The sequence below is a fragment of the Bombus fervidus genome, chromosome 1 (assembly GCF_041682495.2).
Source record: "Bombus fervidus isolate BK054 chromosome 1, iyBomFerv1, whole genome shotgun sequence".
In the NCBI taxonomy this organism is placed as follows: domain Eukaryota; kingdom Metazoa; phylum Arthropoda; class Insecta; order Hymenoptera; family Apidae; genus Bombus; species Bombus fervidus.
In genome coordinates, this window is record NC_091517.1 from 24,695,411 (window position 1) to 24,719,639 (window position 24,229).

General features: G+C 36.8%; 5 protein-coding genes across 6 annotated transcripts; 2 read left to right on the forward strand and 3 right to left on the reverse strand.

Moving 5' to 3' along the window:
• Window positions 1-5,811: 5,811 nt before the first annotated feature.
• Window positions 5,812-8,419, reverse strand: LOC139991041 (arylalkylamine N-acetyltransferase 1). Its single transcript, XM_072010827.1, has 3 exons — window positions 7,789-8,419; window positions 6,399-6,901; window positions 5,812-6,075 (listed from the first exon to the last, which is right to left on the reverse strand). Exons 1-3 carry the CDS (start codon window positions 7,921-7,923, stop codon window positions 5,859-5,861), a joined length of 855 nt encoding a protein of 284 aa, XP_071866928.1. The 5' UTR covers window positions 7,924-8,419; the 3' UTR covers window positions 5,812-5,858.
• Window positions 8,420-8,461: 42 nt separating this feature from the next.
• On the forward strand, window positions 8,462-16,202 carry LOC139991024 (uncharacterized). 2 transcript variants are annotated; one of them, XM_072010793.1, is made up of 3 exons: window positions 8,462-9,096; window positions 13,931-14,709; window positions 15,073-16,202. In XM_072010793.1, exons 1-3 carry the CDS (start codon window positions 9,068-9,070, stop codon window positions 15,552-15,554), a joined length of 1,290 nt encoding a protein of 429 aa, XP_071866894.1. In that variant the 5' UTR covers window positions 8,462-9,067; the 3' UTR covers window positions 15,555-16,202. The 2 variants fall into 2 exon arrangements, with proteins under 2 accessions (XP_071866894.1, XP_071866903.1); XM_072010802.1 differs by lacking the exon at window positions 8,462-9,096 and having other exon boundaries at window positions 13,406-14,709.
• LOC139991033 (uncharacterized) lies at window positions 10,674-11,671 on the reverse strand. Its single transcript, XM_072010815.1, has one exon. It carries the CDS (start codon window positions 11,650-11,652, stop codon window positions 10,732-10,734), a length of 921 nt encoding a protein of 306 aa, XP_071866916.1. The 5' UTR covers window positions 11,653-11,671; the 3' UTR covers window positions 10,674-10,731.
• A 147-nt stretch (window positions 16,203-16,349) lies between the features above and the next one.
• On the reverse strand, window positions 16,350-17,267 carry LOC139991051 (uncharacterized). The gene has a single exon (XM_072010837.1). The coding sequence runs from the start codon at window positions 17,180-17,182 to the stop codon at window positions 16,439-16,441; it is 744 nt and encodes a 247-aa protein (XP_071866938.1). The 5' UTR covers window positions 17,183-17,267; the 3' UTR covers window positions 16,350-16,438.
• A 2,507-nt stretch (window positions 17,268-19,774) lies between these two features.
• On the forward strand, window positions 19,775-20,703 carry LOC139987189 (uncharacterized). Its single transcript, XM_072003169.1, has one exon. The coding sequence runs from the start codon at window positions 19,798-19,800 to the stop codon at window positions 20,584-20,586; it is 789 nt and encodes a 262-aa protein (XP_071859270.1). The 5' UTR covers window positions 19,775-19,797; the 3' UTR covers window positions 20,587-20,703.
• The last annotated feature ends 3,526 nt before the right edge of the window (window positions 20,704-24,229 follow it).

Sequence of the window (24,229 nt, forward strand, 5' to 3'; positions counted from 1 at the left end):
ATTCATCAAGATTGGATGCCGATAAAACTTTAAATACCGCCATCGACATTAGCGCGGGGCCGATCAACCTGATTCCCCATCGCCTTCTTGCCTTCGTGCCTAAAGTCGAGCGGAAGGGAAATCTTACGACGTGGTCGTAACTCAAACAGCCGGCCTCTATTTCTACGCAGAAGTAAGATCGACGTCGACCGTAAGTATACCATCCAAGATAGATTAGGATTCGAGTCGTGGCGACTGTTCGTTCTGGAGTCCTCCTCTCAAAAACGATCCCGTGCCGATCTCAAAGCCGTAATGATTAATGGAGTTAGGGCGGTGCGCGCAGTTCCGTAATACCGTGGCAACTATCGAGTCGGAATTACAGTTGAGAAACTTCGAGGTGAGTTAGGGGACCGACGTCGTCTCGGTCGGGGATCTACCCTGTCTCCTTGGCTCCGCAGCTATCCGACCACGTTCCAAACTCGATTTGATTTTGATTCGACATACACTGGAAACGCATTTAATGCATGCGCTTACGTGCCAAGTACGCGTGTATCGACTAAGAATGAACATCGCTCCGTGGATCATGCGAGCGCCAGTTTGAACATCTTCGGGGCTGGTTAGCATTTAGAGCGACTCACTATGTCTCTCTACGTCGGCTTATGTTCTCCAACTTATTAATGTTAAGGAGTGGATATAATATTTTGACGCACTGCGAAGAGCACACGAGTAGATAAGCTCTTGTTACCATTATGTTCTTGTTATCCGGATCACGATATGTTCCAATTTGAATAAGATCCTAGATACCGACGTATACAGGAATAATCGTCTCGGCGTGGAATCGTACATTTCTATAAAAATTGAAGTTTGTATATGTTGAAGTGATCGATGCTTCTAAGAAAACTCTACATCTGGTCTTCAGTTTTCACAAGCGCCGATGTCATCGATAGCGCATAGACAAAAGAATGCGACGACGACAGACCGTAAACGGCACACGTGCGACGTTGGCTTCGGCGTTCTTTTAGTCTCAGGGTAACATTGCTAGCGTGCGGATCTGGACCAGTTTACATATATTCCACACTTTGTACTTTACATTCACAATAAATTATATATTTACAATACCTTACAATTTACCCACGCGTTTCTTTAATTCCACATCCATCGTATAACCTTAACAGTATATGAAATAAAATTTATGCGCGAAATAAAAATTCCTTCAATGCTGATACAAATCGTCGGTCTTCCTTGATAAAGAATACGACGCATAGTCTCACATTTTCTTCTTTTTCGTGTCTGCTTCTAATCTTCCAATGGAACGATTCTCCTCTTATCATTTTGAATTTTTAACGTTCCTGATTATCAGGCGAAACAGAAAGAGATTAAAGCGAATTTCGGTGCAAGCGCGATTCGCCTGACCGAGCGAAGAGACGACACTCCCGAAGACCCTTCGGGACTGAATTAAATCGATAGAATTCGACACCGGTTTTCCGCTAGAAAAACCACACTTCTGTGACAGTTGAAAGCGCCCCATCGACGACACAACGATTTGTCGTCACTTTGAATTCCTCCGAAGCAATTTTCCCCCTGGGATAATATCGAGCGGGCGGCAAAGAACGTTTGTCATTCTTCTGCATCGACGAGAGTCTACGTTAAACAGGAATCCACCATCGATTCCACGCCCCTCGTTAAGTGTCCCAGGTAACGGGTGCGCATTGCGCTGTTCCTTTTTATACCGGTCATTGTTCCAGTGATTTCAAACGCGGAAATGTAGCGATGAAATTTTACGTAATTTTCAGACGTATGTCATATTGAATGGGACATGGCGTGGAAATATTAAGAATGGAGAAATCTCATCATCATCGTTTTATGATCGATTTTTTGTACGACCAATAAAATTTAAACAATATCTCAAAGAATGTATATTTCTTCTTTTTCGTGAAACATTTCTAATTGCGTAATCGTTCCAGCACAACGAAAAAAGAATACTAAGAGGTAAATAATAAATTTTTGTTAGAGTATATGAAAAAGAACCAAGTAAAATTTCGTACATAATATTTGCTCGGATATTATATCCAGTATTTTCGATTTTTTTTTAATTTCTCGTATCATCCTCTCACTATACCTATCGATATTTTTGCCCGATGTACCTTTTAATCAAAGTTACCTGCACATGCTTCAAGTGATCTATATTTATGTAACGTTTTTTATATTTATATTCATAGAGTATCCTAACCAAGCTTAACTAGAAAAAAAAACACGGGAATTCTTCATACATATTTAAATATATACATAGCGAAATCAAAAGGCAGAGAATATATAAACCAATTTATAATAATGTTATAGCCAATGATACTGTATAGAGGAAATCTTTAAAATTTCTTCCAAAATTTTTCTGCCATTTCTATCATTTTCTGAATCTGTAAATGTGAATGACGAAATGAAAAGAGGCTGTTCAATACAAGTGCCTTACGTCAGTCCCTGACATTCATGAAGTGGCCCTGTAAGAGATTGAAATATGAGAAATTCAGTGATTTCAGGTTGAACGTGTCTTATGAGAAATGAATTGCAGCTAATGAAAGTATTAATACCTTTAATATACGATCTTTTCATAGCAGACATAGCGTGAAGTCTGCGTACGAAAGGAAGGAAGCATGTGAGGTATTCTTAATATTAAATTTTAATTGCGAGAAGAGCCAAGAAAAATGTTTCAAGTACAGAATGTAAGGAATTTAGAATGGAGGGTGTATTGTGATACTGATTATTTAATTTCATATAAAGGAATTTCAGGTACACTTCAAATTAATTGCTCAAATTTGATATTTTTAATCAGCGTTCTATGCTATTTTACCTCCAAACGTTTCCACTGTGCTCTGGTAAACGATTAACTGATTTCTACATAGACCACGACATTCTCCTGTATTACAACGTAGAGTATAGATTACGATCTCATTACGGTCGATACAGGATATGTGTATTGAATTAAAGCAAATGTAATTGTATTTTCACGGACAATTAAGTTCTGAACCTACATCTAAATTAATCCAATCCCTAATGATACTTAATCACTTTGACAGAACGTAAAACCCGCTATAATTCGGAAACTCGAAGTCGACGTTAAAACACACGTTATTCTAAACCATTTTATTATTTTTATAGCGAAATTGACTTGTAAATTATCCTTGCTCGTTACAGAAGCGCTTTCTGCTCGTTCAACTGACAAACGTCAAATGTAACAAAGGTCGCATCGATGAAAAGAATTTCATTCCATCCGCGAAAAAAAAAAAAAAAGAAAAAAGAGGAAATGGTTGAAATTTTACAGCGGGGCAAAATGGTGGGTGCGCTAATTTCTCGTCACACGACTCGATTTTACAGGTCATAAAAAGGCGCGTATAATTCGAACGAACGACACGTCTTCTGATAAAAGTTGATTTACAATAGTTGTTTAATCCTCGCTGAACGAAGGCTGAATCTCGTTGTTGTTACGAGGGTAGAATATTTTATTTTATAGTCTCAATGTTTGCGTAAAGAATTTCTACTTTAATTACGATAAAACAGCTCAAAAGGTTCTTTGCCTGTACGTGATAATTTTTGTTGAAGAAATATAATCGTTAATATAGTTTCACAGAGTAATAATATGCTAATAATACGCCATCGTGCATAAATAATGAAAAATAGAAATAACATTTTCTTTAGTACAATTAGTTGAATCTATAAGCAAGCATTTACCTCTTCACAGTGGAACGTGTCTGACACAACACGGTTCGATGCTCATTCTACTTAAAGTCGCGTCAGTATGCGTTGGACTGTTTCTCTGGTTAGTATATTTTTACTTCTGTATTAATTATAACGTGTATAATTTCTAATGTCCTTTATATAATTAGAAAATTTTAATTATTTAAGAAAAATATGTGTTCGACACTGCCGTTCACAAGTGTTTGTACACTTTGATCAATTTGTAGTAATTGTATGTGAATTTCAACAGTGTTCAGATTAATAATGAACGTTAGAGGTTCAGAAACTTTTAAGCAGTAATATAGTCTCACTTGAGAAAAACTTCTTTATCTTCGCTGAGATAAGTTCGTACTTTCTCGTGTTCCTTTGTAGAACGTTTCGTTTAATTCTTCTTATGTTCGTTTTGCACCAGGGCAAAAGCGCCTTTCCGTTTAAACCGCTCGACACACAGAGCTTCCGGTTACATATTGGCTTAACATCCGACCGGATGCTTGTGCGGGACTTAATACTTTACGTATCGTATGTCTGTATGATATTTCGCCGTTGTTTATTATGGAAAGTCGTGTTTTTTGTGTATATAAGCGACTGCAAAAGCAGATGTACCTGTTACATAGACTTTGTTTTTTGCTTGTAGGAAAGATACCTTCCGTTTATTGTGAATAATTTTTTTTTTTTTTTTTATATAACGTATCTTCCACAAACACGAAAATCATTTTATATTCTTTAGATGAGATTGAAGAATCGTGTATATGTAATTTATAGTTTGTAGAATACACGGAACGATATGAAAGGAGTGGAACAAAAGAATAAACAACTAAATTCAATTTTTACTTCAATGAATTTCGTATGTTTCCTAGGGACATTCACGATTTCCTATGATTTTTCTAAATTCTTGAGAGCTTTTACGAAGCTCTTCAAGAATTTGTCTTACGTTTTCTTGCAAAATACATGATTTTCTCCGATTTTCACAACCGTACCGTGAAATATCTGAACAAGAGTTTTCTACCATCACGGAATTAAGCAGGACAACGAACAAGGCCAATTGTGATCTATGCAAATATAAATACGATGTAATTTATTCTTAACAGAAATGAAAGGATCAAAATTCTAATGATTTGACATATAAAATTTCTGTGATTCCTAAATTAAGAAATTATAATGTGAAAAATATTAGCAATTAAATTGGACGGGTTAACAGATTAAATCGTATTCATAGATCGATCGTGATACTTGGTAAATTTCACTTTGCGGAACTCATTTATAATTCTACATAATCGATTTCCATCGATTGAATGTCTATCTCATAAAACGACCACGATCGCATGGTTAAATCATAGCGGCGGCTAGTGTTTGCAGACGCCGCATCCGAATTCCGGCAATAACTGAGCCGGTAATGGACGATCGGGCGTCTGTCTGAAATTGTTTTACAAATGAGTCAACTGAGCCGGCAATAGATCAATTCGGTCGGCAATTTGCCGGCCACTTTCAAACCTGTCGACAGTAAAAATACACGGAACGCGATTTATGTGTCGCGGATCGGTTTCATTCCGCGGGCGGAACCTCGTTACAACAACGAATCGCCACGTTCGACGACTATTATTTCTCTCCTGCGGTCGTGACAGACGCGTTCAATTGACGTCCCGCAATGTCGAGCTTTCATTCCGCGAATCGAACTTAGCAACCGAATTCGCCTCAACTAGAAACTGTCTACGATTCTGTACGGTATTTGTAATTCCATCGTTCACAAAAGTCGCGCTTCGAAAGCCGGCTTCGTTTCGCGACGGGGCTTACAAGTCAAATATCGAGAATTTCATTTAAATGTTACCACCGCTTTATTCTCCTCGATTGGCAAACTTTCGCGCGACCTATAGCACCGGAGTCGTCGAACTCTGCGTATTCGCGGAGACTAAAGCGAGAATGAATATCTTTTCTCTAATTATATTTATAAATTCTGAACACGAGAAGTCAAGTACCCGAAACAATCAGTCCTTTATACTTTCTGCAAACTTAAGAGATTTGTCAAGAAAGAAACATTATTGAATCTAAAATAATCCACAGAACGTAACAGGATTAAATATAAAAAGACCGAGGATCGACGAATATTAACAATTTTAATAATTGACAAACACAAGAATGTGAGAATATTTATTTTACTTTTCTGGGAACGGAGCAGATGTTCTTGTTTTACAATCCTTATAAGGAAGACAGTAGGTTTTACAATATTGTAAACGATCGACGAAGACGCGACACGTAGTATGTGGTTCCTTAACATGGTTGAAGATAACTTTACCATTTTTGAGATATTGATCGAATGGCATATCCCAGATCATTGGCCATCCAAAACCTTGGGCTATCTTTGCACAATAACTGTGTCGAAAAGAATTTCATTAGATCGTTGATGGACTTATACATTTAAGAAAAGAATGCAACTTCTTTTCCTTAGTACATAAAAAAAAAAAACCAGAGTTATTTTCTGTCTAAGATAGTTGCTGATGATAGTACTCGAGTTATTTTATTTTAATACAGTTGGAATGAAACTTTCGTATCTTTTATTGCTTTCCTATAAGACAACGAATATCGCGAAATACTTTCTTTTTATGGCTGACAAGCTAAATTTTAACCGATCGATTTCCAGATAGTTTTCAACACTTTTACATTCTTACGTCGTTACGAAAGCTTTTGTGCATTACCTGCTATTGCAATCTAGTCTGAACAATCGGTAGCCGCAATCGCGTGCCAAGTGCCAGCTTTCCTGGATCAATCTTTTGGCGATTCCTAAACCTTGATACTCGCAACTTACTGCTAAACTGCATTGTTCAAAGATAAGTCTTACGGGAAAACGTTCCCAAATTCTAGGTGCTTCGAGTACGAAGGCGAAAAATTCGATAAGGTCGCGCATAGGTCCGTCCTCGCAGCATCTTGCCAATTGACATAACATCTTCAGTTCGTTCTGGTCCGTTATACAATTTAGGGCAGCACCAATTATACAGTTCTCTCGATTCTCAGCGATGATCGAGTATCCGGCCTTTACTTGCTCTAACATCATACGTCTCCAAATAGGTGGAGCCTCTGTACCTCCGAGACCAATGTTGATGATTACCGGTTCGTGTTTGTAGTATGCTTCGCACATAAAATCTGCTACGTTCTCGTAATCGGGAGGTAGAGCTAAACGAGTTGTGAAAAATGGTTTATCCTGAAAATCCAGTGATTAATTTGTAAGTACACAGGAATTTTCAAAAATATAAGTAGGATCTTTTGTAAATGTTCCAAGTTTTTGTTGGATTTTTAGGTCGATGGCATATAATGATTGTCTGTTTGAAGAGTTTCATTAAATAGTATAATATTTATTGAGTAATATGTTAAATTACACATGTTATGATTTATTGATTTAGACTGTTATCGGGGATGTTGTTTTAGTAAATTCATAATTCATGCGTAATACCTTGAATAAAATATTACGGTTGAATTTCGATTATTTGAACGAATCATCACTCATGCGAATGTAGCAATAATTATTTCATATTATGAAGAAACATGTTATTATTTATATGGTCACTACTGTAGATAGGATAAAACGGAGATAGATAAATCGACCAAATTAACGAATTGTATATTGTAAATAAAATATATACTATAAAGTGTGAAATTACGACATATAGAATTTGTAATTAATTTTTAGGTTAGAATAGCAAGTATACGCATATAAAATAATATATATATATATAATTTTTGCGATATGTAACATCGTGATGTAAGTTGAAACACATTATAGAGAATATTATATCAAGAGAACAGGCATAATCCGGTAAAATAAAATGTGCGGAAGCGTATATTGGATTTGTGAACGACATTAATTTAATATTAGAAGCTTTAAAATTGTACGTGTGTATAGGAAAATAGAAGAGATGAATATTTTCTTCAATGAAATACAAGTAAGTTATACATACACAAGTAATTTGTACAATGCTTTTTAATTATTAAAGTAAATGTAAGTGTCGACGATGTAATTGTACTTTTATATAGGTTATATACGTAACCATTGCAGATTAAATCTACAACTATAGTAAAAAGTGCACTTACGCTGCATTTTACTCCCAAATTTTTTGCCGTACAATGAAAAGTTGCTCTTCTGCTTCCAATTCGACAGTATTTCGAAACATGTTTGAGGCATTTGCGGATGGAACTACTATACATTTTCAAGAGCGACGCAGCCATTTCATTTCGTTCGGTGCTCCTTTCCGATAAAATAACATTTTCCTTCAATCGCTATGTTACATTTTTTAAATTACATCTAGCTTACTTGCAATCGATTGAAAAGCACATATACGCGGAGGATTTACCTCCTCTTAAGTATAATATTATATTTCGATTCGCTTAATCGTTCGATGTTTCAAACGTCAGCCAAAAAATCTACGTACGTATGTATTTCGGTTAACGAGACAAACTCACGCAAAAAATAAATTAATGTTATCATAAAATATTATCCCATAAATTAATTAGATAACCGTGAAATCAACGAGTTGTTTGATCGTCGTCGAAATAAACAGCAAACACGAATTATCTAGGTGGCGCTCAAAAACACTCGACATCATCATCCCCGAATATGATTTTTTAAGATCGTATTAATCTTGTTCCTCCGACGTGTATGGTATTTATCATTAATGATTAAGCGGATTAATTTTTTCGCTTTTTTAATTCGATACGATGTCGAGGGTATAATAAGAAATTATTAATCATGTTATGTTTCGTTGCGGAATTTCCTCGTATATACGCAACTTCACACACTTGTGAATGACAGTGTGCGAGCTTCGCGATACATGTGACGCGCGAAATACATAAATGTACGAGAAACCGAAGACCCGCGAGCTGCGTTAGATTTTGAAAGAACAGGTAAAACGATAACTCACACACGGCTCTATTCATTCATGACCGTTGTACGAAATGATATGGCAGCCTGCAGACCAGCTGATTTATGTATTACTCGCACCGCGTTTCACCGCCTCTGATATACGGTTATCTATACGCACGCGCGCTCACACGTACGCATACGTTACGTACATAGATTTATATGGACATACACACGCATACATATACGGGTGTATAGTCGCCTCTGCACACGCCACTTTTGTCTCGATGTGTTGCGTGTATATGTGTGCGTATACAAGATTGAGGGAATTCGTAACTCTGCACTAGCACATCAAGATTTCTGCCGGTCTACAAACGCGTATGCACTTAGGTATCGTAGAGACAAGTGTATAGCTACGATATACATTCAGCGCGAATCATACGCTCGCGCATGAACGTATGTAAGATAGAGGAACGCAAAGGTGTAGCGAAATAGAAGTACAGAAATGGTTAAATGGGTCACCGGATACGGGCTTGTTTCACGTAAGTTACCTACATGTTTCTGATTTTATTAAAGGTGCAAATGGTTGCTTTAGGAATATTCTGCTTTCGTTACAAGGGGCAAATGTTTGGATTTGAATGAAATCCTTTCTCACTTCGACCGGTCCCTTTCTTCAGATAGAGGAGTTTGTGTTAGTCATTCCACAGAATAATATTGAACGTATGAAGTAAGAGAAATTTTGTGTAGATATTTCTTTTAGAGTAACTAGGCAGTTTTTTTTACAAACTTCGTGTTTATTGGCAAATAAGAAAGAATCGTTATTTACGTTCCCTGATCTTTTGTTTCCATTTCACGTAGAAAATTCTTTTGAAACACTGAGAGCTATTTCTTCGCTCGAAACGAAAGCAAGTTTAAGACATAAAAAGTTCGAGCATAAAAATACATATTATGTAATATTCATCAATAGACATGAAAATATCGTAGTTGTTTTATATCGCGATCTAAACCAAACGCGCTATAAATCTCTAAAAATAACACTTCCAAAAGAAAACAACTTGCCTCTACTCAATTTAGAAGCATTCACAGGTACACGAGGACTGTAGACTACCATATGTTCGAACAAAGATAATGAGACAATGCTATATGTATATATCTATGTGTAAAAATAGACGTGCTTGCATCAATTATTCTCTTTTATTCTCATTTCATCCGATACACCGAAAGATTACAATTTATCGGCGTAACAATGCCGAGCATTATTAATATCCATTAATCAAGGGCTTCGCTTGCTGACACGTGAAACGAGGGGATCCCGTGCATCATATAAATAAAACTAGCAAAGAAAAAAGGAAACCGAACAATACGTTCCTGATGAAGTAGCGTCAAATGCGAGAGTGTATTTTGGATCTGCAGATTCGCCTGTCGAATCAATGACACTCGAAATGAGAAATTCTGGATCGCTAGGAAGGTTGCTATTCTAATTAAGGCGAAGAGAAATGGACGAAAATACACGTTCCACAAATGTAAACGAATTTTCCTTCCATCTTAATATGAGTGTTTTTAAACGTGGAGTATCTTTCTTGTAAAAATTTCCTTCAAGGATGAAGCGTTTTTAATTAAATATGAAACATAAAATCCAGAATGAAGAAGATGAAATCAAATACGTTCACCAACCGTGCATTGTCAGTGAAATTTATGAATAATTGTACAAATATATCAAATTAAAAGAAACATCTCACGATGTGAAATATTTTATAATATCATATAAAAGATATTCATATATAACATATAAGTCCATCTTTAACATACAAAACAGGTAGCAATTTGTAAAAATTGAGAAAACTTCACAATAATATCGATCTACAAATTGCGTTGTAATTACCCAAATATATCGCAATACCTAAACAATTAATTAGCACATATAATACAATCTCTCTCAATTATCGACTTATCGCATTATAAATATCAATATGTTTGGCGGGTAAACTAACCGCGTAATAAATTAAAGACAGGCATATTCATGAAGCAGCAACGAATCACAACATCAACAACACATTTTCAATTTATTTTAACAAATACGATCTACGCTCTTTCCGTACACGCAAATAGTTTCAGTCAAACCGTTCACCGACGTTTCTGGTTGCCTGTTTTGCGGATCCCTGGCAGTTTTTAAAGAATCAACCGTAACTACGCCGAGCCTTGTGACCTTTGGTTTCTCCACCAGCTTGGGAATTCCCCGATATTTTCCGCTTACGAAGTTCTGATTCGTCGAAGCTGAAATCGTGAGCGTCACCCTTCTTGAATTTGCCTTCGATAGCAACGTATTTCTCTTTATATCTTCCATGTTCCTTCGAATGACCGCCATGATCATCATTATCGTAAAAATCATGATTCTTCTTATACTCGTCTTTGTGATAAACGTTACGATAACCAGCTGCCTTGTGATCCATCCGATTGCTGTCTTTCTTTTTATGTTTGCCTCCTTTTTTACTTCCAATCTGTTCTGCCTTTTGACCTGAATTGTTTTCCCTATTCTCATGAACTTTCCTCTTTCCACCAGCTTCGATATATCGTGTCTTCTCTTTTCTCTTCAAACTATCACCTTTATATGCTTTCTCAAACGTAGAGGCCTTCTGATATCCTTTTTCACCAGTTACACTTACGGATTCTTGGTTTTTAGACACTTGTTGATTACCGGCCTGTTCAAACTTCTTCAAAGATTCAATTTTGGGAACGGTTTGAGAAATTTGAGAGTCTGCGTGTTTCAGTTCCATATGATCGACTCCGGGTGGCTTGACACCTGTGTAGTGAGCCGGCAGTATCTCCGCGTCTGGCTCCAAAGGCATTCGAAACATTCGGAAATTCTTATCCATACGTGGTTCTTTTATGGGGATCAACATCTTCTGAAAGCTCGTTCTATAGGATGGTTCGTCATCGCTTTCTTTGAAAGCTTGTTTCTTCTCGATACTTTTTGATTCGTATCTCTCCCAAACATCATGATGCAATTTATCAGCTCGCGCGATACTGATTATGATCGTCGAGTACACATATATGCAGAACGCTGCATTAATAGCATGCCACTCTCCGAAGATTCTCATTTCCTTGTTGAAATGACCAAAACTTATTCGATTTCAATTTTGAATTTTGAATGTCGAATTTTGAATTTTGAATTCTGAATTTTGAATTTTGAATTCTGAATTTTGAATTTCGAATTTTGAATTTCGAATTTCGAATTTCGAATTTTGAATTTTGAATTTAAATTATATATATGTTAGCCTAATTTTAACATTCTACTTGTTCTTTCAAAACTTGAGATTTCAATTTAAATTATATACATGTTGGATAGATAACAGTATTCTCGTTGTTCTGGATCGTTTTGCTGGATGCTGTTCGGGACACGCCAGCTCACGGAAACACTTTCGGTTCTACTGTAATCGCGACGAAATCAGCCGAGCTCTTTTATATATCATGCGGTCCGCTCGAACGGTCGACACGATCGCCTCTCGCTCAGGATGGCTACAGAAGCTATGCATCGAAAAGAACAGGCTCTGTGGAAGTTTTGACGATTTTGTGAAATTTTTGCGTGACCTCGGGCTTCTTTTGTTACAATCGAGCGTGCAAGGTCCTGTGCTTAATCTAGCGTTCGATGCTCCTTTATAACTAGAGAGAAACTATGCCAGCCTTGGCTAGGTAATAGGCGTGGTGGGATTAGAGAAACGATAGGTATTTCGGCACTTTCCTTTGCGTCCTTTACATAAGAATTGCGGTTTCTTCTGTGAGAAAGTGCAATGTCTTTGAGAATTTACGGAGTTTAATTTTGTAAATGGTCGAGTTTACGCAAGAGTAGATTTTAGGTTAGTGGAATGAGATGATTATTTGAACAACTCTGTTAAATAGTAGGATGTTTAGTAATTAATAAGTAAGATTGTACACACGATCGTTTATGGATTTACACATTTATCGAAGATTTTAGTGTAATAGATGTAAATTAAATTTAAGTTCTCTGTACTACTTTAAATATAAAAATAAAACTGTACTTAAAAATGACAAAATTATACACTAAAATAATAGAGCTAATTTATACTGGAACAGATCAATAGTAAAGTATCAACTTTCATAGCAAATATCTAATACTACTACCAACACTTCGTGTGAATTTGTAACACTGCGAGAATTTCATTACATAACACTGATGTTTCTTATAATTCAACTTTTACGAGGTGTAAGCTTCCATTAGACTCATCGTGTTTTGCACATTGGTAAACTCTATTCTGCTGCGTTGTTAAAAATTGTTTTTTAAAAGTCCTCGTCCGATCCTACGGAATCAATCAAGCAGCAACATCGAGCTGCAAATAATTGCCGTTCGAATCGCCTCTGGCTTCCTTTTCACGCTGTCGAACGTGTTCGCGTGTAATAGAACGTCACGCGAATGATCCTGCCAGTATCATAAAGTCGTCCATTTCAAATTACATCCAAATTTCAGAATTCATTCGGTTTCATGCTTGCACATGCTGCTTTTCTAAAGACAACAAATTGCGTAAATTTCTTATTGTCGATTTGAGTATTATGCGATGAAAATATATAATATTTCGCTTAAATTAAACTTAGTATAATTCGACTATAGCTTCGCAGATTCTTAAAAGTATCGCGTTAACCATCGCTAAATTAACAGTTTAAAATTTATCTACCACCCCCTTTCGTTTTCACGATCTTACTTCCAATCGAGGCTAACCATGAAATTATAATCATCTTATATTCTATTTGTAAATCTCTGTACATTTCTACACGTTGCTAAATATCAACATTTCTGCATAAATCATTTATACTTTTCATATAAGTATTTCATATATAGTATTTCATAGAAATAGTAAATTGAGAATAAAAGAGTTAAGAAGAAGTTAAATATCTTGCGACATTAAAATCCGATAGAATCCTCGATGACGATGACCAAAGGTATCCCAAAGGGGACAAGCGATCGGTCAATGGCCATGCCAATGTTATATCGATGCATTACGCAAATCACCCATGCTTCCCTAGAACGCACGGCGGACAAGCCAGGTAGCCGTCAATAACACTGTGTACTTGAATTATCGAGCTCGACCGTGGAATACTCTCGGTTCCACTCTACGATCCCTTATTCACCCAGCAAATCACGTGTATATATAAGGCGAAGTCGCCGATTCATAGACATACCAGTGTGTATTCCGGTTCACTGGCAATAACACTAGCCAGAGATCAATCAGGCGAACGTTTAATTTCTTAAAGCAACTCGCTCGTCGTACGTTACTCAACTAATATTGGTACTAGATTCTTTCGTTTAAATTTACCGACTATACCAATTCCTGTACATCCGTGTTACCATAAAATGTTATCGAGAGCACTGGTGTGCGTGTTTCTTCTAACTTGCCAGAGCGACGCTGCTCCAACGGCGAACGAGCGTATGACGTTGACGAAGATGATGGCGGAGGATCTCGACGGAACGGCCAGTGGCTACGTGTACAATCAGCAACAGGGTATTCCGGTTTACTACGTGCAGTACAGCAATCACGGAAGTGGACGATACTACCATACACCGGACGTCGTGCAGTACGTTGCTACACCTGTTGCACACAGTGTTCCTGAAACGAAGCTTTTGCACCCCTATGTAAGCGCCGAGGATGTTCTGCGCTCCAACCACCAAGGAACTGTCAATTACGGTAACGAGCAATCGCTGGATCGCTCAGTGGCCCCTACCAAGCCTCTGCTACGCGTCCCGTATTACGTTGATGGAAAGGTCGTCGAGAACGAGGGGAATAACAAAGAAGAAACACGGCGGAAGAGTGGCGACGAGGATCATGGTAACGAGAAAAGTATGGAGGATGATAGCGACGAGGAAGGAGGAGAGGAAGAGACTGATCATTGGGATGATATCGATGGAGAGATTCACGATGGATATCACGGTGGATCGGTGAAAACGTTCGACCATGGTGATGGTTACGATCGTGAGGCAATCGGTGGATCTAAGGGTGATGAAGGCTTTTTGGAGGACGGAAAGGGAGAGAAACACGCGAACGAAGAGTATTCGAAGGAAGTGGTGAAGGGAGAAAAGGGATATAAGAAGGGAAAAGAGTTTAGCAAAGCGGAATCTGGTAGCGACGATAGTGGACACGAGGAAGGTTTGTTGTTTACGATGATCATGCGAAATTATGTTCGTAGATATTATGGTTCGATATTACTGTCAAATTTTTTCCTCTAATATCTAGAATTTTGTAATATATCCATTATTTTAATACGATTTTGGAGTAAAAATTTTTAGTTCTTTACCATAATAACTTACTTCCTTTAGATTTTTTAACAATGAGTATGCGATCTTTAAACATTATTCGACTGTTTGGTCGTTAATGGGTCAAGAAGAAAAAATGAAATTTTAGTAACAAGTGCAAATGCTTCTATTTGCAAATTGTAGTATACTTGATTCATAATCAATACTCTCGTAGTAAGGTGTATCTGCATTCGCATAATCGCTGTTAAATGTTCAGGGTACCATAAGAACGGAGGTAAACACAAAAAGGGACACGTAATCGAAGATGAAAAACATGATTCCCGCAAGGAGACAGAGAAAGGCAAAGAAGGCAGTAGTTACGGGCATTCGTCCTATCATAAGAAGGGGCAGAAAACTAATGGTTTCCACAATGTCTATCACAAAGACGAATACAAGAAGGAGACGGACTTTTACGACGATGATCATAAGAAGGGTGATTTCAAGGAGTACGAGGAATTCGACAAAGGTTACAAGGCCGACAAGGGTGATTTTAAGAAAGGCGGGCATCATTCTTCTGGACGCGATTATCAAGATCATGGAGAGAAAGGAAGTTACGATAAGGCACACTATGACAACCAGGATCAAGGTCAACAGGTCGAAGAAGGCGAAAAATCGCATTACTCAAACCACGAGGATTATAATGTCGAAGACTATTCAAAATCGGATAGAATACACAAGTTCCATAAAGGAGATGATTGATCGATATCGTATCATTTACTGTATCAGTGATATTATAAGCCGTGTTACTGTTTTCTTTATATCGTAAACTACGTTCTATAATAAAAGAGAAAAAAAAAATAGAACATAACTACTGTGATTCTTTCTAATGTTAATTTTTATGTCAAAATTTTTTTGTCTAGATATGTCTAAAAATGTCTAAAATATTTGGCACTTAACTACAAAAGTAGATCAGGAATAATTTGAAATGCGGAATTTAAATTGTTACGACAAAGATACTGTTACTTAATCGAGTGATGTAACTGGAAAATGTAAATTTAGAAAGTGTTATTGACCTAATTTTTTAAGGGCTGCTAGTGTAGCGTAACGTGTCTAATGCAAAAACTTAAAGCATTGGGAAACGTACTACAAATCGATAGATTCGAGTCTGTCAAATACCACAGAAGTATTGCTAAACAAAAGTTTTGACATAACCGCTGAATCCTAGACTGTTTCACTCTGCTATCGAAATAAAGGAAGATTTTTAGAAATAAACTTATCGTATCTCGGTAGAGTTTGTGGTAGAACAAAATTAATAACTATTTAAGAACTCTTTTAAGTAGTTATAATTTAAAAAAGTAATTGACGTTAAGTCAAGGAAATTACAATTGTAATAAACATCATAAAGGATCCAAGTATTTTAATGTTTATCCTACAATATATGGAATTGATTATATTTTTCATAGAAACAAAACCACATGATCGCGACAGCTAACTCTTCTTAAGCAACAAACAATCTTACAAGCAAGAAAATAGTTCGTTTCAAACGAAATAACTTTCTTTTAGAAATTGTATTTATTTCGATCGGATACAAAGATCAACATAACACGGTGTTCAACAAACATAACAATTAATAAGAGCGATGCTTAATGCCCTTTCTTGAATCCCCACGACTTGTGATCATCGTGTCCTCCTTTCTTGCCATGATGAGAGTGATGACTATGATGCTCATCGTGTCCACCTTCGCTCTTATGTCCTTTATCATCGTGATGATGGTGTCCCTTCTCATAATGTCCTTTCTTTCCATAATGATCCTCGTGATCTCCGTGATCATGATGTCCCTTCTTAAAGTGTCCACCCTTCTTGTGACCATGTTCGTGGTAATGACCACCATGATCTTCATGGTGTCCAGAATCATGGTGTTCGTCGAAGAATTCTTTGTCCTTCTTAAATTCGTCTAATTTATGAACTTCGTGGTGTCCCTTCGTCTTGTGTCCTTTACCGTAGTGACCTTCTTCGTGGAATTTGTGTCCTTTCTCTCCCTTTTCTCCTTTATGGTGTTCAGAATAATAACCATCGTCATGATGATGACTCTTCTTGTGGCCTTCGCCCTCGTCGTAATGACCACTGTGATGATCTTTGTCATGATGTCCCTTTTCCCCTTTCTCCTGATGGTGGGACGACTTGTAACCTTTATCACCCTTATCACCGTGATTGCTGTGATGATCAGAATGATGCTCTCCACCATCACCCTCTTCGTGATGATGATGATGATGGGAGGCTGCCGCAGCTAGATCATCCTCTCCCTTGTAGATCTCTCGCGCAACGATCGAGCTCAACTGACAGACGATACAAGCAAACAATAGACAAATCGCTAGGCGAGACTTCATAGCGGTGCTGATCGGTCGGAATTCGATCGATACAATCGATACGTTCGACTCCGACGCTGCGCTCGGTATGATTAATCCGGCAACCACGCTCGGATTATATATCGAACGGGGAATAATCGATATTAAGGAAGCAGCGGTTCCGTCGCTGGCTCTTTACCGTGTTGCGAAAGTAACGTCTCCTTAACCCGTTCAGTTGGCAATTCATCGATTTCGATCGAATCGGCGCCGTCAAACGAGACCGTTATGCAACTAGATTGCTAGTCCAAACTGTTGGTAAGATATAGACACATGTAAACAATACTTTTCTCTCGTCTACGTTTTTTCCAAGTTATTATGCAGACAATGTGTCCTTTCGTAATGATTTTCGGACTGATTTTCGGTACTTTCTACTTTTTAATAAATTTAGATGTTTCACCATGATCTAGAATTTTAGTTATATCAGAGATCTCTGTATTATGCGTTCGTTTTTATATTAGTGATTTTTCATTTTTACAATTACTCTTAGGGAGGTTAAAAAAAATTTTTAATTTGGATTTAGTTGTGTGCATGTAATATAAAATTTTAGATTTATTAACGCGAATATGTACGAGTACAAATATTGTTCAGCAATCGCAAAACGATCGGTTATATCAGAGAACACTGTATTATGCGTTTGTTTTTGTATTAGTGATTTTTCATTTTTACAATTACTCTTAGGGAGGTTAAAAAAAATTTTTATTTTGGGTTTAGTTGTGTACATGTAATATAAGTATAAAATTTTAGATTTATTAACGCGAATATGTACGAGTACAAATATTGTTCAGCAATCGCAAAACGATCGATTATATCAGAGAACACTGTATTATGCGTTTGTTTTTGTATTAGTGATTTTTCATTTTTATAATTACTCTTAGGGAGGTTAAAAAAAATTTTTATTTTGGGTTTAGTTGTGTACATGTAATATAAAATTTTAGATTTATTAACGCGAATATGTACGAGTACAAATATTGTTCAGCAATCGCAAAACGATCGGTTATATCAGAGAACACTGTATTATGCGTTTGTTTTTGTATTAGTGATTTTTTATTTTTACAATTACTCTTAGGGAGGTTAAAAAAAAATTTTATTTTGGGTTTAGTTGTGTACATGTAATATAAAATTTTAGATTTATTAACGCGAATATGTACGAGTACAAATATTGTTCAGCAATCGCAAAACGATCGTGTCGTCCTTTTACGGAATTCCTTGACACAGTTGATCTCTTCGTCCTGCGCAGAACGTAATTGTTATGTCGAAAGTGAAATATTTCCATTTCTTATCTTCATATTCAGCTCGCAAAAATTAATTGGCACCGATAGAAATCTGTGACAAGAATGAAACAAGTTTAGGTAGTAAACTTTCATTTCGAATAATGAGTAATTAATTGAATAATTTCGTCGAAATAAACTTCAATTACGAGAATATAATAGAATTATTCCTTCAATTGATATTCGATTTATTCGTTGATTCCTTTCAAAAAGCAATTTATTTGATCCCTTTGTGAAAATTTTGATTTCGATTCGATTTTACGATCTACGTTCGATTGATTCGTACATCTTTTTATTTGTCAGTCGAAATAACTTTTGCCCAATACTGAATCGGGAACGAAAGCGAGAAACTATCGTTGCAGAAAGAAGTTCGGTGAACGGTGAAATATTTTCATATTACTCGGCTGTTTTGTAATAAACGTTCTACCGTTATTCAGCCGTCTACAAATTGATTGGCTTCTTATCGAGTGTCGCGTTAGCGATGCTTGATTTGTCCCTGTACTTTCCGTGTCTCGAGTAAATAACGTTAATTTATTTCACAGTTAATTACTCCGTAGATGAAGAAAAACGCTGACTATTCCTAGCCGTTTGGAAAAAGCGTATTAACGCAATCAATGTTTGCTATTTAACGTCTCTATCCTATTCGAAAAAGTAATCTCTGTCAAGAATATATGAACAACAATGTGGGACTTGGAAAGATACACGACAATGCTATAAACAAAATTTCAATAATTTGTTATTTATAGGTAGCTATTTATAGCTTATTTCTCTACTTGTGACGTATAGTAGAGTCATTCATAATCTGAAATTTGCAGCAAAGTACAAATAAATTTCTTTCTTTGCTTAATTTTACTTCAATTTGATTTAAGTGTATAATTTTTTCCGAAAAAAGTTACTTAAATCTGATATATATTGTGTGTATCTATCTTAAGAAATTTTCGAAAAAAATTCCAAGTATCGGCAGACTTGCATTATGATATTTATCTAGATAATCTAATTATATATTTCAATTCGATAGTAATTTTCGATTTTATTACGAAAAATAGATTAAATAAAACAAAGAAGAACTGGAATAACCAGCGGACGAATAAACAAATAAACAAATATGGGATTGAAATCAAATAACGAACGAATGAACAAATAAAATTTTATTCCCAATAAAAGTTTATTCGAACAACACTCAGCGGTGATGTGTAGTATCAGAGAGCAACGATTCGAACGAACGAAAGCGGTTACGTATGAAACGCGACTATGACGGTAGGTATATAAGCTTTGCTTTAAAGCGATGTGATCAGTCGATAGCACTCGTTGGTCTACAAAGCAACCAACATGGCGAAGAGTTTATGGCCGTATCTCGGCTTAGCCGTGATCTGTATGTTTATCTCCTTATCCATGGCGAGGGAGCTGAGGACTAAAAGAGACCTCGAAATGTCAGCAAGCCACCATGGTCACCATCATGAGGAAGGAGGTGGTCACGATCATCATGGACACCATCATGATGAACACGGTGAAAAGGGTGAAAAAGGCTACAAACATGAGCATCATCATGACAAAGGTGATCATGGTCATTATGGTAAGGATCACGATGAAGGTCATCACGAAGAACATGGTGGGCACAAAAAGGGACACCATGACGAGCACGAAGAACACGGCCACCATCATGAGCATGGGGATGAGCATAAGGGTTCAAAATATGGACACAAAAAGGGTCACAAGAAAGGTGAGAAGACCCATGGTTATCATCACAAAGCCCATAAGGATGAATATCACAAAGAGCACAAATTCTACGATGATTACCACAAGGGAGGTCATCATGAGAAACACGGTGATCATTATGGACACCATGAGAGTAAAGATGGGCATCACAAGAAGGGTGGTCATCATCATTCTGGACATCACGAGGACCATCATGGAAAGAAAGGTCACTTTGATAAGGGACACTACGATGATGATCATAAAGGTTACCATGGAAAACATGGACACGATGATCATTACTCGCATCACGAGGATTATGGGAAAAAGGAGGAGCACCATGGAGGAAAGAAACATGGATATTCGAGTGGCGGTGGCGGCGGTCACGGCGGCGGTGGCGGTGGTGGTGGACATGGACACCATTAAAAGGAGCAGCAAATGCAATGAAATTTTCTTATATTTGTTGTCTCAATTGTTTTTTATTACATCGTTGATTAATTTTAGACATTGAAATGTGAATCGTCATGTTTTGTTTTAATAATAAAACCATCCCTTAACGATTAAATTTTCTCCCTTCGTTCTTTCGAATATATTCCTTCATACCTTTTATATAATTGTATGTCTTTAAGGTCCTGAATTTGTTTCCTATCTGAACAGATTATAAAAAGAGCGATTAATTAAAAGGAATTCAATAGTAAGAGTAAGTAAAAGTAGTAGGACAGTGTATACAACTGAATTTCGGGAAATAATGATTTTGCATTAGCCTATATCTCATGTAGAAAATTGATACAAATTTTCGTTATATCGATTATCGTAAATTTTGTCAGGAATTATTGATTTGTTCTCATAACTCAATCTCATTGAAACATGAACCTCGTATCTTTACAATCTCTCTCTACATATATACCAAGAGATGTAGAGATCAGCTGAGGAATCAATAGGTTTCCACGCGAACAGTTACAATGACTACGGATTCCACGTAATGCAATCACACTTCGACTGCAACAACTACGCTATAGGAAACAATGTAAAGCAATCTAGGTTCCAGAATTAATAGCAGATGGGATTGATCTAGATCCTTTTACAAATGACGGCAGCGTTAAATACCGATACCGCGAATCAAAAATGTATATATAGCGATTTCTCTAACAAACCGATTCCCTGACCTATTTAATCGAATTTCAAAATTTTTGATACTATTATGGTTAAAGAGATACATGTACATCAGGACAAAATGCACTTTCTCTGTCTATTTCCACTCTTCTCTGCTTTCTTAATTACTTCAGGGCGTACAGTATTTCAAAACAGCTGTTTGGCCAGAAAAAGTCAGAATTTCGAGCATTTCCAGTTACTTATTCTCTTAGTTTCTTCTTAAGTTTCTAAATTCTTAAAGATTCTGAATTAAAATTCAAACATTTCCATCGACTTAACTAATACTACCTACTATATATATATACAAATTATTTAAATATGATATGATAATATTTACACAGTAGTTAGTAATCTCTGCCATCTTGAAGAATGCTATTTATCAGCCGGTACCTTTTCTCCTCTTAAAAGGTTGCAGTGAATTATTTTATAGCCATGGACGCCATAGACAAAGATGTATATTCTTAAAGATCTAGAAACTCGAAAAAATCAAGAATTAAGTAACAGAAAATGGTGAAAATTGTCTTTTTCTCAAAAATCAAGCAATCGTTTTAAAACACTGCATGACGCCAGCTTAAACAATCTATTAAACGATATAATATTATATATCTCTTATACATCATTTATATAGGTATTAAAAAATGTGCTTACATTTGTTAAATGTTTCGTACACTTTTTTGGGAACATGCACGAATTCTTTAAAACTTAATGTAGCGTATCTGTACTAGACAGTAAATGAGAAACAGTCAGTGACTTAGTCATTATTTAATGCAACATATCGATATTTCGTAACTGAAATTATATAATTTCTCTCGTTACGGCCAGGTGGACAAACCGGATTACAAAACATTCGAATTCACACTACAGTTAACTTCCGTAACACGTAGCACATGTGTTTTCCAACATAGCATGGATCGGACATCAGGCAATGCTCTCTCCCTTCACGGAGGTGGCCGTTGCGTTGGTTAAATTTTCCATGTTTTTCCTAACAGTGATTATACGGTACATTGAGGTGAAAGACATATAAAAGTTAGATTTTCGCGCATCCGCTCATATTGGCTGTAACAGCCAACTACATTGCCGTAATATCGCCAGTTTCGTTCACTTGGCGCGTAACATTTCCGAACGAATATTCGCAAACGAATTCTTCTCACTGGCTATTTCGCTGGGCTATATTTACGCTGCGAACCCGCTGTAAAACTCTGTGACAGGTAAAGAAAATGACGATGGATAGCAACGGTCTTTTTTTCGTCCATTTTTAACTAATTTGCTTGCTTATACATTATTTCTGGTTTTCAAGGGAGTATGGATTTCGTAATTCTTGTTATGTCAATTGCTCAGATATGTTAGAGTAAATGTATATGGTGGTGGAAATAGAAATATAAAATACTATGATAAAAACAACAGAAATAAAAAAGAAATACGCAAAGTTTCCAATGTACACGAAGCTACTTTTTCATTATCTTCGTCACTTTCACCGTTATTCTTGAACGATGAATACTCCGTACGATTAATTCATGTCGAATCGATAGAAAAATGTTATTACGTTATGAAGCTGGACGTCGCGCGACCCACCGCTCGTTTCGACCTACATACGATACAATTTCCAAATTTGATTTTCCCCTGCCTAAAAAAGAAAGGCAAAGCGAATCTTTTTCCGAGCTGTACTTTCAGAACCACTGACCTAAGAAAAATACGACGAAACACGAAGCACTAACCGCGAATCAATATATACTCTTCCAATCAACCGTATCGCCCAACTTTAGATACACATTTGCGCCCTCTTCAAAAATAGGAACTCGGCCAGCAGAAGATTAAAGAAAACCGATATGTTTGCCGTACGTGGAGGTCCATGTCTGTTGATACTTCTGGCTATTTTGGCGCCCGTGAGTTTCGCGACGAGCATTAATTACGAGGATCTGCAACCAGCGGCTACCTTTCATTTCCATCGACACGAGGAACGTGGTGGTAACGATCGTTACGCTATTCACCAAGGCAAAGCTAGTGATCACGCCGATACGGGCTACAAATGTTATCACGAAGCGGACAAAGTTACCAGAGGTCACGATAACCTGGACAAAGGTTACGGGTATTACGACGATGATGGCGAAGGGAAGACATACCATCATCATGACAGCGATCGTTACGATGAACATCACGAAGGTAGGGAAAGTGAAAAGGGTGAAAAGTTCCTCGACAATGGCCATTATGACAATGGACACAGTACCCATGGTCGTCACGAGGTAAAGGAATCAGACGAATATCAGAATCACAACGAGCTTTACGATGAAGAGCATGATTCTGATTTCGACGAGGAAGATGGTGGTTATCGTTATGGTGACGAGGAAGAGGAAGGTGGAGATTATAAGGATGATCGTCACGATTATGATGAACACGAGGCGGATCATTATGGTAAAAGAGATTATTACGAACGAGGATACCATTGCAGAGATCATAAGGGATACAGTGGCGACGAAGATCACCAAGATTATTATTACAACGATTATCTTGACGGTAAAAAAGATTCAAGCGATGGCTGGAAGTGGGTACATAAGATAGAGTACTAATTCTCTTATATTTTATTAATCCTTTTGATAAAATAGATCTTATTCTAATTAAATATATGCATGTATGTGTAATGATGGATTCTTTATTTGTAGTATATTTATATTGTATTATATGTTAAATAAATACAGCGGTGTGGCAATACTTCTCGCAGCCACAGTATGCGATGGAAACGGATGTAAAAAAGAACTTCATCGAAACGTTAAATGATTTAATAAAGTCAATTTTATATTCTAACCTACTTAGGAGCCCAGAAAGAAAATTGTAGCAGGAATCTCGAAAAACATGTGCACGGTAACTAGGTTGGTACTACTTAAAATTTCAACGCGTCCCAATAAATTTTTACGTTCTGCAT